A 16,734-nucleotide genomic window follows, 5' to 3' on the forward strand; every position below is an offset into this window, starting at 1 on the left:
GCCTGGTCCAGTCTTGGGTTGAGAGAGCTTAGCCTCCAGTTTGGCTGTATAATTGCATCTCTCGCATGTATTAGTGTTTGGTGGAAGGAGGAGAGGGTTGTCTGTGTACATGAGGCAATTGTAACATTGTCTCAAATGCCCAGATTCACCAGCTGGACTGGAGAGTACACCTGAAACTGCCCTTTGGACATGCCTGGATAGGTACAGTGAACTGTTTTATTGATTGGCTGGTAAGGTCGAATAGAGAGCCTTGTCCTTCTCTACAGTATAGGGGGGTACAGTGCTAAGGTTTATTAGTGCTTGCTATGAATTTTAGGCAAGTGCAGGGATGAGACGTGAATGATTAGAATGCTTAAGTTTAAAGTTTGTCTAGTTCCAAGGGAAAAAATTGAAGAGTAGACTTTGTGGAGCTGGGAATAGTTATACCCTAGCTAACCGGCGCTGCCCAGCGTGGAAAACCACGCAAATGCGGGTTTTATAGCAGGGAAATGAAAGAGATGAAAATTAGCCCAAAATGGCCAATAAACTACTAATTACTGGGCTGAAACCACTTCCCCAGGGACAGATAGGCTGCTCAAAGCTCCCTCTCTTGCTGCATTTGGTGATCAAGGGAGATGCAAAAAGGTTACAATAAGGCTGCCTCATCGGAGGAAGACTTCATTTGCTACTAATTGATTTAGGGACCGCTCGTGTGGACTCGAGACAGATCTACTGAGTCTGCCCGCTATAACGTTGGTCTCCCCTGGAATGTACGTTGCAATAAGAAAGCGATATGAAGAGATCAACCATTCCGACACTCTCATGGCCTCCCTGCATAATGGGTATGAACAGGGTTCCCCCCTGTTTGCTGATATAACCAGACTACTGACATGTTGTCTGCGTGAATTGCTATCCTTCCCAGAGGTAGGCAGGTTTGGAAAGTCTGCAACGTCAGAGGGGCTGCTCTCATAGAATATTGATGTGCAATTTGGTCTCTGTTGGACACCATGTGCCTTGGATCAATCTTCCTTCATAATGCCCCTGCACCCCAACAAGGAAGCATCCATGGTCACTGTGGCCAATGGAGGGGGAAGGGAAGGGAAAAGGGCCTGCCCAGATAAAGATCATCTGATAGCATCCACCACTGAAGATGAAGTCTGCAGACTGGAGTCAGCTTGATCGGGACATTTAATGGGTGATAGAGAATGGACCACTGAACTGCTAGAGTCTACTGAAGTACTTGCATACAAAATCTTGCCAATGGCACTAGAAATATGACAGCTGACATGGAACCTAGAACTCTTAGGATGAATCTTGGTGGGGGTGTGGGTGTGCTCAGTATGACTTGGACTTGCTGTCTCAGAGATGACACACACTGTAACAGCAGAGTTGCTACCTGAGAGATTGTATTTAGTTGCATTCCTATGAACTCTGTCCTTGGCACAGGTATTAGTTTTGACTTCTCCGAATTTATCGTGATCCTCAGCTGACTTGAAGGTGTGCAATAGCAATAGGTAGTACATTGCTTGGGCCAGTTGATGCCTCAATAGTGCAGTTAGGAGCCAATCGTCTAAGTATGGAAACACCTGGAATCCTTGCAGTCTCAGGTGAGCTGCCGCTACCGACATACATTTGGCAAACACCTGGGGAGCTTTGGTGAGTCTGAATGGCAGTGCTCTGAATTGGTAATGATTGGCTCTCAGCCAGAAGCGCAAGTGTCTCCTGCAGTGTCTGTCAATCTTTATAGGATAGTACACATCCTGGAGTTCTACAGAGCACATGCAATCGTCTTGCACAGTAATGGAAGAATGGACTGAACCATCACCATGTGAAAGTTTGACTTCTTGACATACAGATTTAGCTTACTCATGTCCAATATCAGCCATAGGTCCCCTGTCTTTTTTTGGCACCAAAAAGAAGTGTGAGTAAGCTGCTCATCCTCGCTGTTTGGATGGGACCTATTGGATGACTATTTTGTCTAGAAGCTGCTGAACTTCTTGATTGGCATACTCCATCTAACTGTATGGAATGTTGGAGAGATTTCTTTCGGGTGAGGGTAGAGGAAGGAAAAAGGGAATGTAATAGCCTATGGAGATATTTTTAGCACCCAGATGTCATTTCTTAGCTTCGTCTAGGTGTCTAGATGCAATGAAAGCCTGCCTCTGACTGCCTCCAGAGTAGGACAGTCCGGCAGCACTTCAGGAGCGCTGGTAGGGCTTGTCAGAGAAAGGTTCTCTGAAGTCTCGATTATGCAGACCCCCTCTGCCTCTAAGGTGGCTTCTCCCACTCAAACCTTGTCTTCTGTCTCTGGACAAGGAGTCTTCATGACAGCCTTAGAAAGAACCTTCAGACTTCCTGAACCACATATTCTTCCCACTACAATGGTTCCTGGAAAAAGGCCTTTGAGGGGGAAGAAAACTTGACCCTACAGCAAACAGGGTCTTTCCCTTTTGCTCATTGTGGGTGTTTCCTTAACCAAAGGTTTAAACAAGGAAGAACCATCGAAGGGGGCATTAGTAAAGGACACCTTGAAGGGGTCTACGAACCCTCAAAGCCTCAACCAGGCATGTCTCCTGAGGGCTATACCTGATCCGGCTGCTTGAGAGGTTCTTTCTCCTGCACTGCAGATCAACCTCATTGACGAATATAGCAAGGAAGCTAGAGGTGACAGCTGGGGAAAAACTTTGTTAAAGTCCCCCTCCAACATGGACTCAGAGAGAAGTGGTGAGCTCATTAACCAAATCCCTCTGAAGGCGTATGAAATGTGCCAAATAGTTCAATGCTCTCGGCCTTAAAGTAGCCGAGGCGTAGATGCCCTTACCATGTCTGTCCAATGCCCAAGACTCCTTGTTCAGGAGGTGGATAGAGGAGCTCTGTTCCTCCAGCTCCTTCTTTGTGGCTGCTGACACTATGATGGCATTAACAGGAATGCCTTTGCTCCAATCGGGTCAATCAGAAGGAGGGCTTAGGAACTTGGCACGTTTGGGGATAGATTCCATGGTATCTGGCTCCTTGCAAGCCTGGTAGGAAACTAGGTCAATAAGTTCATCTGCCAGTGGGATCACCCAGGTCGTAAATGGGCCCACCCCAAAAGCCTCCAGAAACAATGATTCCTCAGAAGGAGGAGGTTGGGAAGACCATCCACCTTTTCGTTTGATGATCTCTAGAATATCTCTGAAGCAGACGTTATTGGGGAGTGATTGAGGGGATCCTGCTCCCTCATCGAAATCAGTGTCCTCTGCCACAAACTCCGTAGTGGAGTTGGCATGCTTCCTCTTGCACTTCGCTTCCGATGCACCTCCATGAGGAGGGGGCCCTCTGTAGAGGAGAGGACTGGAAGACCTTCTGGGCAGGCTGACTGTGAAAAGGATGAATGGGGCCAAGTCTCAGACTGAATGAAGTCTGTATAGGTTCAGGGGGGTAAGGAGACACACCTCGTGGGCTAGAGAATGCTCTCCCTGCTACCTGAGAAAGCTGACAAACCAGGGTATCCTTCCCCCTCCATCCTCGGAGCCAAAATCGCCTGAGGAGAAAGAGAAAACACCACTCCAGATTTGTGGCCTCCAGACAACACCGCCCTGAAGTGTCAGGAGCCAAAGCCCCTGGGTGAGGGACAGATCTGACCAGGTTGGAGCCGAAACCACCTCCAAAGAGCTGGCGCTGAAGCCCTGGGTCTGGGACCCACTCTGCTCTGACAGCATCGGAGCTGAGCCTATCTGGGACACTGCCAGAGTTGAAGAAAGTATTATTCTTGGCTCTGAAGTCATCTCTTTCAAGGAATCCAGACCCTGGGGTTCAGAAATGGGTGGTCGGATTGGAAGAGGAGTGGCTAACCAGGGTGACAAGGCTCTCATGGATCCGAGATGGGACAGAGATTGCAAAAGCCCCATCTCAATCTAAACCTTGAGTAAATGCCTCATTATCCTTTCCATCTTGGAATGGGAAAGTCTAGAGGATCTGGAAGATAATGAAGAATAAGTAGACCTAGCCAGAGAAGGGAACTTGCATCTTGGTGTATCTGAGATCTTCGATCCGATGCCTTTGGTTCTGAAGAAAACTTGATCAGAGATGGAGAACTCCAAATCAAAACTATCTTGGTGGAATCCAATAGCTCCTTCAGCTACGAAACCTTTGGATCCTAAGGAGGTCAGGCACATGGTGAAGTTGTATCAGGCGAAAAAAAGAGTCGGATCCGAAGAAGGTCTGATTTTCCTGTGATCTGACAATTTTTGCCTCTTTTAGCTGCTGCAGATTTAAACAGAAATAACTCTCAGCAAAAAGTAAAGATCCCAATTAAGTGCCACATGAATAACAGGTAGCCTTACATATCAACAGAAAAGCTTTTATGTAGAACATCTTGAGCAAAGTCTGAAATGAAGAGGAGGATCCATGGGCAGATATGCTGAAACGGATGATAAATACAATTTGTCAAAGGAGTAAACAGGCCATAGGATAGTAACTCACTTGTTTGTAAACCAGAGGTAAAACTCCTAGATAGGGCCCTGGTTATTGGTGAAGTACCAATTAGAAAAACTTCTCCACTGGTGAAAATAAGATTTCCTAGTAGTATGTTTTCTTGCCTGAAGTACCTGTTGTACCTCCTCAATAAAAGGTGCCTAAAAGGTACTAGAACTGAATCATCCAGGCAGTCAGTTAAAAGCGGTTTAAAATTGAGATGTATCAAATCCTGCCATTTTATGTGAGTAGATCCAATCTGTGCGGAAGCTTGGAGTAATCATTCCTGGACAGTTCCATCAAAAGGGAGAACCAATTCTGCCTAGGCCAGAAGGGAATCACCACAATAAATTTTGGTGTTTTCTTCTGAATCTTCAGAATGACCTTGGATATTAGTGGAAATGTATACAGGAACATTCCCAACCATGGGAATGAAAATGCATCTATTTTCCAGGTCTGTATATGAGGAATCCTGATGTAGAATTTATATGTCTGATTTGAAAGGAGGTGAACATATCTATTTAAGGTATTTTCCACAACTGGAGCCATTCCAGGAAAACTCCTCATTCAATTTCCATTCATGAGAATCTGTCCAGGTCCTAGTCAGCTTCTCTGCCACTACATTTTGCTATGATGTCGTGTGTTACGTAAGAAGCTTGAAGGGTTATACAACTATGCAGAGATAACTCGCAAGCCATCATAGTCAGCCTGCTCAGGGGGTAAGACCTGGAGCCCCCCACCCCTACATCACTGTAGTATAGAATTAAATCATCTGTAATGGTCCCAGGGACCATAGGTTTTAGATTCTATAGCATGGATCACAGCTAACATCTCTTTGACATTTATGTATTTTGGTCTGTCTGAACTGTCCAACAGACCTTGCTCCATTACCCCCAAAATGCTCCCCAACAAAAACAGACATCCTATTGCCTCCACTAATGAAGTTCTTTCTTGATAAAGCCCAAAAGTGGAATATGCAAATCCTAGAGGATAAGAATGTTGGGTTCACATGTTTTTTTTTTTTTTTTGAAAAGCCATGAACTCAAGAATCCTGAGATATAACACTGTTCAAGTCTCAGACCGTCTGGAGAAGATCAGGAAGTTTTCTAGATACAAATTCACTTCCTCTGTTAGGAATGTTTTCGAGGAGATATATCTAGAAGGTAGGCTACAAATACAATCCTGTGTGACACAGTCAAGGAGGATTTTTGAACATTAACCTGAAAGCCCAGATTGGTAAGTATTGAAGAAAGCCATGCTAAGGGCCTCCTAACATCTGGCAAAAAGACAAGGCAAAGGTAAGTAAGTGGTCTAAGTAAGGAAAAATATGAATGTCTTGCAGTCTGTAATGAGCTATCCCTGGAAGTAAATGCTTTGTAAACACAGTAGGAGTTGTAGCTAACTCAAAGGGTAATGCAGAGAATTGATAACATGACCCAGATACAGAATCTGAGACATTTTCGGAAGCCTGTGGCGACTGGAATGTGATAAACATCTTACAGATCTAATGCAACCATACAGTTCAGAAGAGGAATGAATGGTAACAGACTCAGAAGGGTGAACATTCTGAATTTTGGTACTTTCACACATCACTTGAGAAACAAAAAATCTAGAACTGGCCTTCAGTAAAACTTGTTCTTTGAAACCAGAAACATTCTGGAGTAGAAGCCTTTCTTCCTTTTGGTCTGTGAACTGTGTGTATCCAGTAACAACTGCAACATTCCTAAACTCAAGAGCCGAGACAATCTACTGCCAATGAGAATGACTAAGAGCCAGTCTACAAGACACAGAGAAATGTAGGGACAGGACGGAGGGAGGGGAAATGCAGGGAAAGAAATGGAGAAAGAAAAGCTCCATAACAAATACAAAAATGACATCTATACAGTACATCATAGCTGAGCTAGCATGTTAGACAAAGATACGCCAGGCAAAATATTACATAATTACGTATATGCACACAAAATAAAAACATCTAACATAATAAACACATCTTACAATGAGGTAAAATTACACTATAAATCAATCAATAAATGCCAGCAGTTTTCAATATTTGATGGTTCCCAAGTGGTTGTAATGGAGTACGATCCAAAGTAATAGTGCTTTGATCTTAGAAAGGTAGATGGGAAGTGTTTCTGTATTAAGTGAACCTGAAAGTTAGTTAAGATAGGAAGATGTAATTAGAGTAGACTGGTCTCAAGAGATAGCAAGGAGAGAGAGAGAATGCTAGTAGAAAGTCTAGATGGGATGGTACTTAAGTCAGCCAGTTAGGATTGAGCACTGACAATTTAGCATTTGGAAGATAAGCATGGAGGTTTCATTTAAAGTTAGCTTATTAACTTCCTTAAGTGGGCTAGGCATGGTATTCCATATCTTTCAAGACATAACTGGAGTACAGTATTCCCTGATGACTTCTTGGATTTAGATAGATTTTTTTCTAAGTTCCTGATTCCGTAAGACCTCGCATTTACTGCCCCGATCCCCAGTAACCCACATCCATGCCAGATTTAACAGCCATCCTCCTATCCTTCCAGACTTACTCTGGTGTTGCTGGGATGGGTTGTGAAAATTAGGTGTGCTGGGGTGCTCAGTCATTTGGGCTTCCGTGTGTGTGTTATTTTTTTATTTACATGCCCAACCAACCCCCCCCCCCCCCAAGTGCTGAATACCTTTGTGAACAACTACCTTGTTTTGGACCACACACCTCCTCTTAGGGAGCATCACCAATGAGAACCCCCCCCCAAGGACAGGCACACCCATCCCACTGCTGCTCCGTCAACTGCCTGAGCCACTAAATGACCATGGGTTGGCTGGGTTGTAGTTAGCATTTTATCCCTAGTATATACCACTGAAGCAACCTGTCATTTAGCATTTTTTAAAAACACCTTTATTAAACTATAGACAAACATACATTAACAGAAACAAAAATAAACCATGTTAACATTTTTTTATATTTACATACATATACATCAGTTATCTTTTCTTTCCTCACAACTATTAACTCATTACATAAATTGCTGAATTCCTACTTTCCCTTAAACCTAACTTCGCCCCTTTCTAAACATTATTCTGCATGCATTGTTCCCACAATTTCCATTTATCTCCCTGTAATTTGCACCATTCCATTTCAAAAGATCCCTCTTCAAGTTCTTTTCTTATTAATAATATTCAATAATTCAAATACATTTAGTTTAGAATTTGATTTACATTTTCTAGTAATTGCTTTTTCTGACAGCCAACAGAATTAAACGTAAGTCATTACAGCTTAGTGATGCCTCCAGGTGTTTCTGCAGTTACATCCTACTGACACCTCAGGTGTCAAATATTCCTTGTTCATATTTGCATTAATAATTCCCAAACTATGCCACATACAAAGTATTAAAAGATTTCATCTTAAAGCTTACAAAATGGTAAAGAAAACTGTACTGATATTTGACCCATGTCTAGTGCAGGTAAAAATATATCAGTTTTTGTTCATATAATATTTATTTATGTTGTTATAAATGTCATGTTTTTCTAAGCACCTTGACAACCAAGTAGTACAGACAGAACTGCTTAGCCTCATATAAAGCTGTCAGCTGGATAACCAAAATTCAGCTAACAGTATGTGTATAATCTGAGTGGATGCTGAGATATTGTAAGTTATTTACAAAAATATTACAAACATAATAGTTAGTGTTTATGGTGATTTATAAAATTCAGTTTAAGACCTCAAACCTAAAGAATACTACCACTATAAAATAGTTTGTGCTGAAGAGTTAGCCATTTATACTTCTACAGTAACCCCTGCAGTTCTTGAGATATGTACATTTGTTTGAAATGTGAAGACATAATTTGATTGTGTCAAAAAAAGTAGGCTCCGCCTACTGGAAGTCACAGTGCAAACTTCCAGAGCTCCTTTGGACAGAATAAGTTAATAAGCCCTAAATATATCTAGGCAATTCAGATCCTATGCCCAGGCTCAAAACTATCATGTACTTAGTAACAGCCATTTGCTCACTCAATATTTCTGACAAAGTACTAGAGTTTTTTTTTTTTTTTAATTAACTCATTACATTCCCAAGATATATAATTCCAGTTTCTTCTTTCATCCCATCACAACCCCAACATTTGCTATATAACTGAGGAAAAATTCTTTGAAGTCTGCTTGAGGTATAAAAATACCTATGCAAACATTTCCAAGCAAAGATCCTAAAACTTCTGGACTTTGTTACATACTTGGAAAATATATATGTGTGTGTGCGTGTGTGTGTGTGTGTGTGTGTGTGCGTGTGCGTGTGTGTGTGTGTGTGTGTGTGTGTGTGTGTGTGTGTGTGTCCGTGTCCTCCCAAAGTACTCTCGTAACTTGCATTTCCAGTCTCTCTTCCCAATCTTTACTATTATCCTCTGACTGATTCGTACAATTATCATGCAATATTTTATATGCCCTACTAATTATCCATTTTTAACAGCAGTTTCTTGTTATACATTTAACTTAAAACTCTATCTGAGCAGGTCTTTCAGTTAAGATTCTCCTATCCCTTCTATACTCTGATATTAATCCCTGGCAGGAAGGCAATGTCTAACCTGCTACCAAACATCTTTTTTTTGGCCTCCTCCCACTCTATTACCTTTCCCTCTCTAGTTATTTGCTCCCAGTACCTGGGCTGCACTGCCAGTTTTCTCCAGTAAATTCCACCACCCTCTTGCCTATTTTCTGTACCCCTACTTGCAGTCATCCCTATTAGCAAAATCTCCTCCCTACATTTTTCCTGGCTTAGTTTTGAGATTTCTGCTACTTTATGAATGTAATATTCTGTATGGTTGCTGTTATTTCTCCTTAAGGATCTGCACCCCAAATCCCACTCACTCTTATTTTGTGAATTTCCCCCTGCTTCATCATCATCATCCCTTTCTATTTTGAATAATACATTTTCTGCTTGTGTTATGTACCTGAGCCTTAAATGTGTAGCTCTAAAATGTCCCTACAAATCAGGTAACCCTAAACCATATTATTCTACTGGAAGGATCAACTTGCCCCCTTCACCTCCCAAACAACGCTCTACAATTCTTTATTACTGTCCACAACATCTCCTATGGCTGATAAAAATATCCATGACCCATGTACAAAGCTAAAGGTACTAAAATATTTTCACTGCTTGTATCTTGCTACCCATATTCATAAACAAGAGCCTCCAGTTTCTCAATATTTGTATTACCTTTTGTTTAGTCTCTTCCCACATATCCCCACCAGCCATAACAGAAGCCCATTCAATCAATATTCCTAAATATTTCATCTTGTTATGCCCCCATAACCAATGGGTATTGCTGAACCAATTAATGTATGGGTACATATTATACAACTATTGCCTTTTATTTTATTTTCATTAATTGTATATCCAGAAAAGTCTTGAAACTGTCTCAAAATGTTCCACAACATTGAGATGTCCTTTTCTGGCTTTATCATGTACAAAATAATATATGCATGGATTGCCATACAAATTAAGCCCTTGTGTTTCTGAGTCCCTAACTCTCTTAGCCAATTATCCTAAATATAAAGCGATGAGCAAAGGGGAAAGAGTACAACCCTGCCTGGTTCCTCTGTTCAAACAAAAACTATCAGATAGGAGTCCTCCTCCTTTAATTCTTGCCTCCGATCCTTCATATACTCTCCTAATAAACCTTATTATTGTACAAGGGAATGCAAATGCTTTGACTGCTCTACTCTAAATCCCAGCTTACTCTATTGAATACTTTCTCTGCATTAAGACTCACTAACAGCAGCAGTATTTTCTTATATTCTGCTTCCTCTGGATCATCACTGCTCTATTAATTTTGTCAAATGTTTGCCTCCTCTCCAGAAAACCACAATGATCCATATTTATCAATTTTTGCAACACCTTTGTCATTCTTTTAGCCAGTATAAACAAACACTTTAGAATTATGGTTTAAAACTGAAGTGGGTCTACTATGAAGGTGGGTCTAATGGGTCTTTACTGTCTTTAGGTAATAGAGCCATCCATAGCTTTCTTCCACAGTTGTGCTTCACCTCCTTTTAAAATACCGTTAAATAAAATCTTCCATATCTTTATCACTTTCATCTCTCCTAACTTACAAACTTCCACAGGAATACACCTGTTCCTGGAGACAATCCTGAATACTGATTATACTTCTCCACTTTTATCTCATCTCCTCCTATCTTAACTGTTAATTGTTGAGACTCATCTGCCTCTAACCTTGGCATAATTAAGTCTTCCATAAATATTTCCATTTATGCTCTTTCTTTAGTTACACATTTCTCTGCATTATACAAATTTTCATGAAATGTCTAACATATCTGTAACACCTCTTCAGAAGCTCAGCTTATTTTTCTTGTTATAAGGCTCCCTAAGTTTGGTGATAACCCTTTCCACTGTGTTACTCAAGTCATTGTGCAAAACGTTTTTGTGCTCTGGAATTATTATTAAAAATAGTTGCCTAACAATATTTCTAAACTCAAGCATACTATCCAGATATTCCCTTATTTTCTCTTTTACTCTGCATTTGTGCCTCTTCGTGTTCTGTGAGATTCCCCTTATTCTGCAATACTTTAATCTTTGTCAGGCCCTCTAAATAATTCACATTACTTCTTAACCATCTCGCTCTCTTTTATTTCTTTTTTACAAATTTCTATTCTATTTATAAACTCTGTATTAATTTTATCCAATTCATTAGCTACAACATCCAAAGATATTTCTATCTTCCCTAACAATGTCAGAATAATGTCCACTATCCATTCCTTGTATTCCTCTGTCTTTAATAGGGATGTGAAAAGTGCCAGTGTATCATTTTTACTTCATTACCCAGCATTTTTATCTTGATTTTTTATTGGTGCATAATCTGAAATAATTCGATGCATCTCTCATCTCTGAAGCAAATGCACATGCTCCTGTGAATATAATTTCTATCTAGTCTACTCTAGTTATTGTACCTTGGAGAATAATATGTAAATAAGTTCCTACTACTCAATTCACGTCTTCCATACCAAACATTTTCAGAAATTTCTTAGAAATCTACCATATTTTGTTATATTTTCACTTCTAGGGCCCTCTGATAAATTGTCACTATTGCAAATCAAGTTCCACTCCCTACCTGTGAGAAATATTCCTTGCAGAAAGCTGATTTATTGCAAAAGTCTCTTAAGCTCCATAATAGCAGTTTTGGGTGGAATATAAATATGCCAGAGTAATCTTCTTCCTTTGTCAATAACCTCTTACTATCACAAATCTACCATTGTCTTTTTTACCTCTTATATCACCACTGGAGTCCTTCTAGCAATTAATGTTAATTACTCCCCTTTTCCTTTTTCCTGATATTCTGCTGAACATTAGGGTTGCCACCTTTTCAATTGCCCAAAGTGGGACATTTTTTGTACAAACGTCAGATTTTGCAGGGCAAAACATACCCACAGCCAGTACAAAGGAAAGAACTTCACTTTTTTGCCTAAATAAAAGCTTATTCTTGTAGCATTATAGTTGCTTATTCTGTTTCTTATAACATTTAGGTGTTTCAGATACAAAATAATTGTTTTATGCAACTACTAAATAAAATATAGGAAAATTTTTGTTCTAAAATCTCAGGACATTTGCCATTTTTTCAAATTTTTTGCAGGACACAACTGCCCAAAGAGGGACTGTCTCTCGCAAAGTGGGACAGGTAGCAACCCTACTGAACATGCATTCTGAAATCCTTTATTTGTCAAATTCACATGCTCATTTCTTTCCAAATGTGTCTGTTGCAGCATTGCTATTCACACTCTGCATTTCTTAATATAATTCAATACTCTTTCCTTTAGACTCCTGGACTACATGCCTAGCAACTACATATGAACCTAATAACTACTGTATAATGTTTCTATCTTACAACTACCAATGTAATTCAAGTACAGAAAATTATTAGAAGAAGAGTACAAGAAAAAAATCAAAGTTATCGTTTGTAAATAACGATTACTTTGCACAACAAAACCTGAAAAAATATTACTTAGTTCAGACTTACAAAAATGCTTTATTGCGAAGTACAAAAAGAAAAAAGTCTTTCATTTCTACCTGCTGTATTCCAAGGCACAGATAAAAGATGCTGTCTGGTTCATACATTTCACCATTAGGCCTCCGTACTTCTTGAATGAAATGGTACATCCCATAACTAATTTCTGCAAAGGTGCAAGAAAGGATATCTTCCTTTATTTTAAGGGATCGAGCTGTTCAAAATATGAAAATACAGTATAATTAAATGCATAATATTAATTTCTGGCCATAATTACGTTCTTTTCAATGATCATTACTACTACATATCTGAACATCAGCACAGTGTATTCTTTCACAAAAGTCTTGCATATTTCAATGTTTATGTCTGCAATGAAGGATAACACAACAGTGCATGGTAATTTGTTCACAACTAACCTACCTATTCACCAAGTAGCTACTGTACTGGTTATCTCACTCTCTACAGGCAACCTTCAAAATCTGTGCTTAACTGCAGCTAATACTACAAATATTTGTCCAATGTCTGGCTAATTTGCATGCTGGCCTCCATTCAATCTACTGACTCGAATGTTCATTCTGGTTAGTAATTGCAAAACACAGTGCAAATGTTAGTTAAATGCTATACCATTCCAAACTGATCCCTGGTCATCATAAATTTTTATAAACCTTGGGCTTTAAAGAATGCTGCACACCTGTGTAGTTAACTGTACTTGCATAACTGGAAAAAGACTGCAATCACTAGCAGCAAAGTTAAACTTTGTTGAACAAAGGGTGTGTGACTTAAAGAACTGTACTCAGGTAGAGTGCAACAAAGTCACTGATTTTATTTTGTATCACCTCCCTCTGAAATTCTACACAAGGTTATAGAAAAATGTTCTAAAATATAAACTGCAACATTACACATTTAGAAGTGAATGTAGTAATTGAGTTTGTGCTTGGGCATTGCATACTAGCCTTTTTTTTTTTTTTAACTTCAGGGTTTATTTTTTATACATCCACTAACCAGGTAAGCCCAGAAGACACAAGTGTCCCTTTTCAGAGGCGACCAGGGGCTGTCTGGTTATCTGCCTTACTCAGAGTCACTCCATAGGGAAATGTAAGTGGACAGAATCAAACCTTCTACCCTTTGATTACTGGAAGCAACTCATTAATACTTTGGAGCCTTAATCCTCTGCATTAACTGCTAGACCAGCTCACTCAAGTCTTGAAATCGAAGGCTCTCCAGTTTTCACTAGAAAACTGCTGGCAGTATTTATTAAAGCAGGGCTCTGGGTCTGCACTTCACAGTGCTGGTAATCCTGGCTCTTGATAGCTGAGAACAGAGAATAAACCAGCTTGTAAAATATCCACTGTACTACAGCTTACCCCCATGGTTGCTGTTAGCCTTCAGCTAGCACAGAAGAGGTTGTTTACTGTTCCCCTGACTACAGGCTTGGGAACATTTTACATGAAACCAAATACGTAGTCACGATTCACTGGCAGCCTTGCTACTGTATACTCTTTTGCATTCTTCAAGCATTTAGTTAGTTGTCGGGGGCACTCCATCTACAGCTGACCCATTACAGGGGCATACACCACATTCTAGTTAGCTTGTGCTACTTGGGTGTTTTGTTACTTATTAATCTGAACACTTTTCAGTCATTCTGCATAGCTAATACACCATACAGTTTCTTGAAGCAAATTAAAAACATTTGTTTCTTTTGTAGGAACTATGCATTACTCTGTTGTAATATAAGGGCTGCCAAAATGAACAATCATTTAACAGGTCTTGTCAGTTTCTGTAATTTCTAGGAGTCTATCATGGCTCTGAGATCATGTAGTGGAGTTGTAGGTTACCATAAAACAAAAAAAAAGTGACAGATAACCTTAACCATGAACGACAGCTTGTTTTACTCTCAATTCACTAGCAAACAGTAGCAGATAAAGTACGGCTATATGGTTATGGTATCACTGCTCTAGCATTTTCACTGATGAATGGGATTTGCCGCTGATGTACATCACACTTCTACTTGTATTTCAAATGCAGCTGAAACTCTTTGCAAGGAATGAAATTGTCTCCACAATGAGGAAAGAAACATGACCATAAATGAAAGCAAAACCTATGCCATCTTCAATCTTGTTTTTATGGAGAAAAAAGTCACCAAGATGTGCCTATATCCCCAAACCTCACCTAACACAGTGGGCTAAAAGAAAATGCCTAAGGAAGAGACAATAGACAAACACACAAAAACTCATTACTTAAGTCAACACCCAAAAAGAACACTCACATAACAATACCTTCCACTAAAGAGGGAACAAAACAACACTAGGAATATTACTATATGTGGGCATACTAAACATGCACGTATACACACACACACACACACACACACACACACACACACACACACACACACACACTATATGAAAAAGAACATAGCTATACTATGTTGAGGATCACTGCCGCTGTACATTCATAAGCAAATAGGTTACCAAGCAATGAAAAGTTATGACCATGGAGAATACCAAACAATGTAAGGTCCCTGATCTGATAGCTACCTGAAGGACCAGAGTATGTCCCTTCAGTATGTCAGGGACAAAGCCCTATTTACTACTCGGCTGACAATTCAGTATGTAATACTTTGAGAGGATGTGAACTGAAGCCTATTGGGCAGCCTCACATAAACCTTGAGCTCAGCCTTTTGAGAAACGCTGCAGTGGTAGGAGATGCCCTTTACAAAAACTACTTTGTCTTGGCGGTGTAACAGATGGTGATGAATTAGCTAGTCATTTAGAGTTGGCTTAAATACTGCTCTGTTCTATTTCCTCTGGCATGAAAGAGAGAAAAAGCTGGTAAGACTGTCTTGAAGTCTCTGGTTCTGTTAAGTATAATATCAGAGTTGCCTGTGCATACCTGTGGTATGCACAATCCTTTCAAGTTTAAGTTCCCTTTAATTCTGTGAAATGAAGAGACAAAGAGCTGTACAGAAGACATTTCATTGCATGGAAGGATTGGTCCAGAGTACCAACCTGCCTTTATGGAAAACTGAACGATTCTACACACACCAAAACCTGTAAACCTAAAATGCTTCAGTCGAAGACCATGGAAAACAGGCAAACTAGCTTTTGTGATACAAATTTGAGATCCACAGAAATGACAGGTTAAAAGGGAGGAAAAATATTTTCAATTACAAAATTTAGGTGCAAGGTAGAGATGAATGAGAATCCTGAAAGAGTTTCATAGCACAGTTACTGGAAAAGAGGATGGTCCAAAGGAAAACAGGCTGAGACTGACAACAATTGCACTACAAGAGAAGAAAAAACTGGGTCAAAGGTCAGCAGTCTACAGCTGTTCTTTCTACAGGGCATAAGGGTCTTCTCTAATTATGTGTTCAATTAAACTGAAGCTGCTCAGCCCAAAGGATTTGTCATATTGACATCATTGGCAATCATTTTAGGAGAAAACACAATGCAATTTTGTAGTTTTGTTCCAGGCCTTCAAGCAGTAGGTAGAATGGAACACATTACATTTCCACTGAGGAATTATGTTCTCCTAGTCTTTAAATATCAGTGTTTCAATGCCTCTCGAGTTTGAGTTCTCTGCAGTGGCACATTTTAATTAATCATAATGTGACTCAACTTTTTGACTTCCACAAGTCCACGCCTCTGTCAAAAGTAGTAAATGATGAGAAAAGCTTTTGATGTATTAAAATTTAAATATAACTGAAAACACTTATCCGCATCCTCTGTAAGCAACAACCCTGACTGCACTCTAGGCCTTTGATTCAGTAATCAGTAACATAACTCTCTGAAATGCTTCTTAAGGTAGCAGCAAATGCTGTTCCACCACTACTGAACTATAATGTCAGGGACATAGTTGTATGGGACCCCAGGAAGTTAAAATCAGTTGTGAAACCTAGCAACATCAAACAAAAATGAAAAGGATTTTCAATGCATTACATAAAAGTATCTGGCAGTATAAAATATTTCACTGTATCATGCTGGCAGTTGTATCATGCTACAACTACCACACAGGCATATGGGAAGTGTACTTGTCTATGCTGCAGACAGTAGTATGATTTGATTAGTATCCTGGCCACTGACATGGCCTCGGCTGACAAAGCAGTTCAGTGGACCGATGCCTACTGTCTACTTTCATGAAAATGGTGGGTGCATGATGTGCTACATAACTGATGGGCAGTGGAGAAAGGACTGTGCTACTAATTCTAACAGATTTATGATGCAACTTGTGTTTGGAAGCATGCATGTTACCTTCATTACTGACACTGCTTATCTGACAACAATCAGATATATGACGTGCTCA

The 16,734-nt window shown here is 39.9% G+C and overlaps 1 protein-coding gene across 9 annotated transcripts in view; it reads right to left on the bottom strand.

Annotated features, from left to right (window-relative positions):
* The window catches only part of ZMYM4 (zinc finger MYM-type containing 4), a 3,261,850-nt gene that overhangs the window by 459,811 nt on the left and 2,785,305 nt on the right, over positions 1–16,734 (bottom strand). For all 9 annotated transcript variants that reach the window (XM_044059341.1, XM_044059348.1, XM_044059366.1 and 6 more), the window contains one exon: positions 12,495–12,646. In XM_044059341.1, the coding sequence (XP_043915276.1) occupies positions 12,495–12,646 (152 nt within the window). The remainder of the gene's footprint in view (positions 1–12,494; positions 12,647–16,734) is intronic.

The sequence above is a fragment of the Protopterus annectens genome, chromosome 1.part2, assembly GCF_019279795.1.
Source record: "Protopterus annectens isolate FY-2018-M chromosome 1.part2, PAN1.0, whole genome shotgun sequence".
In the NCBI taxonomy this organism is placed as follows: Eukaryota; Metazoa; Chordata; order Ceratodontiformes; family Protopteridae; genus Protopterus; species Protopterus annectens.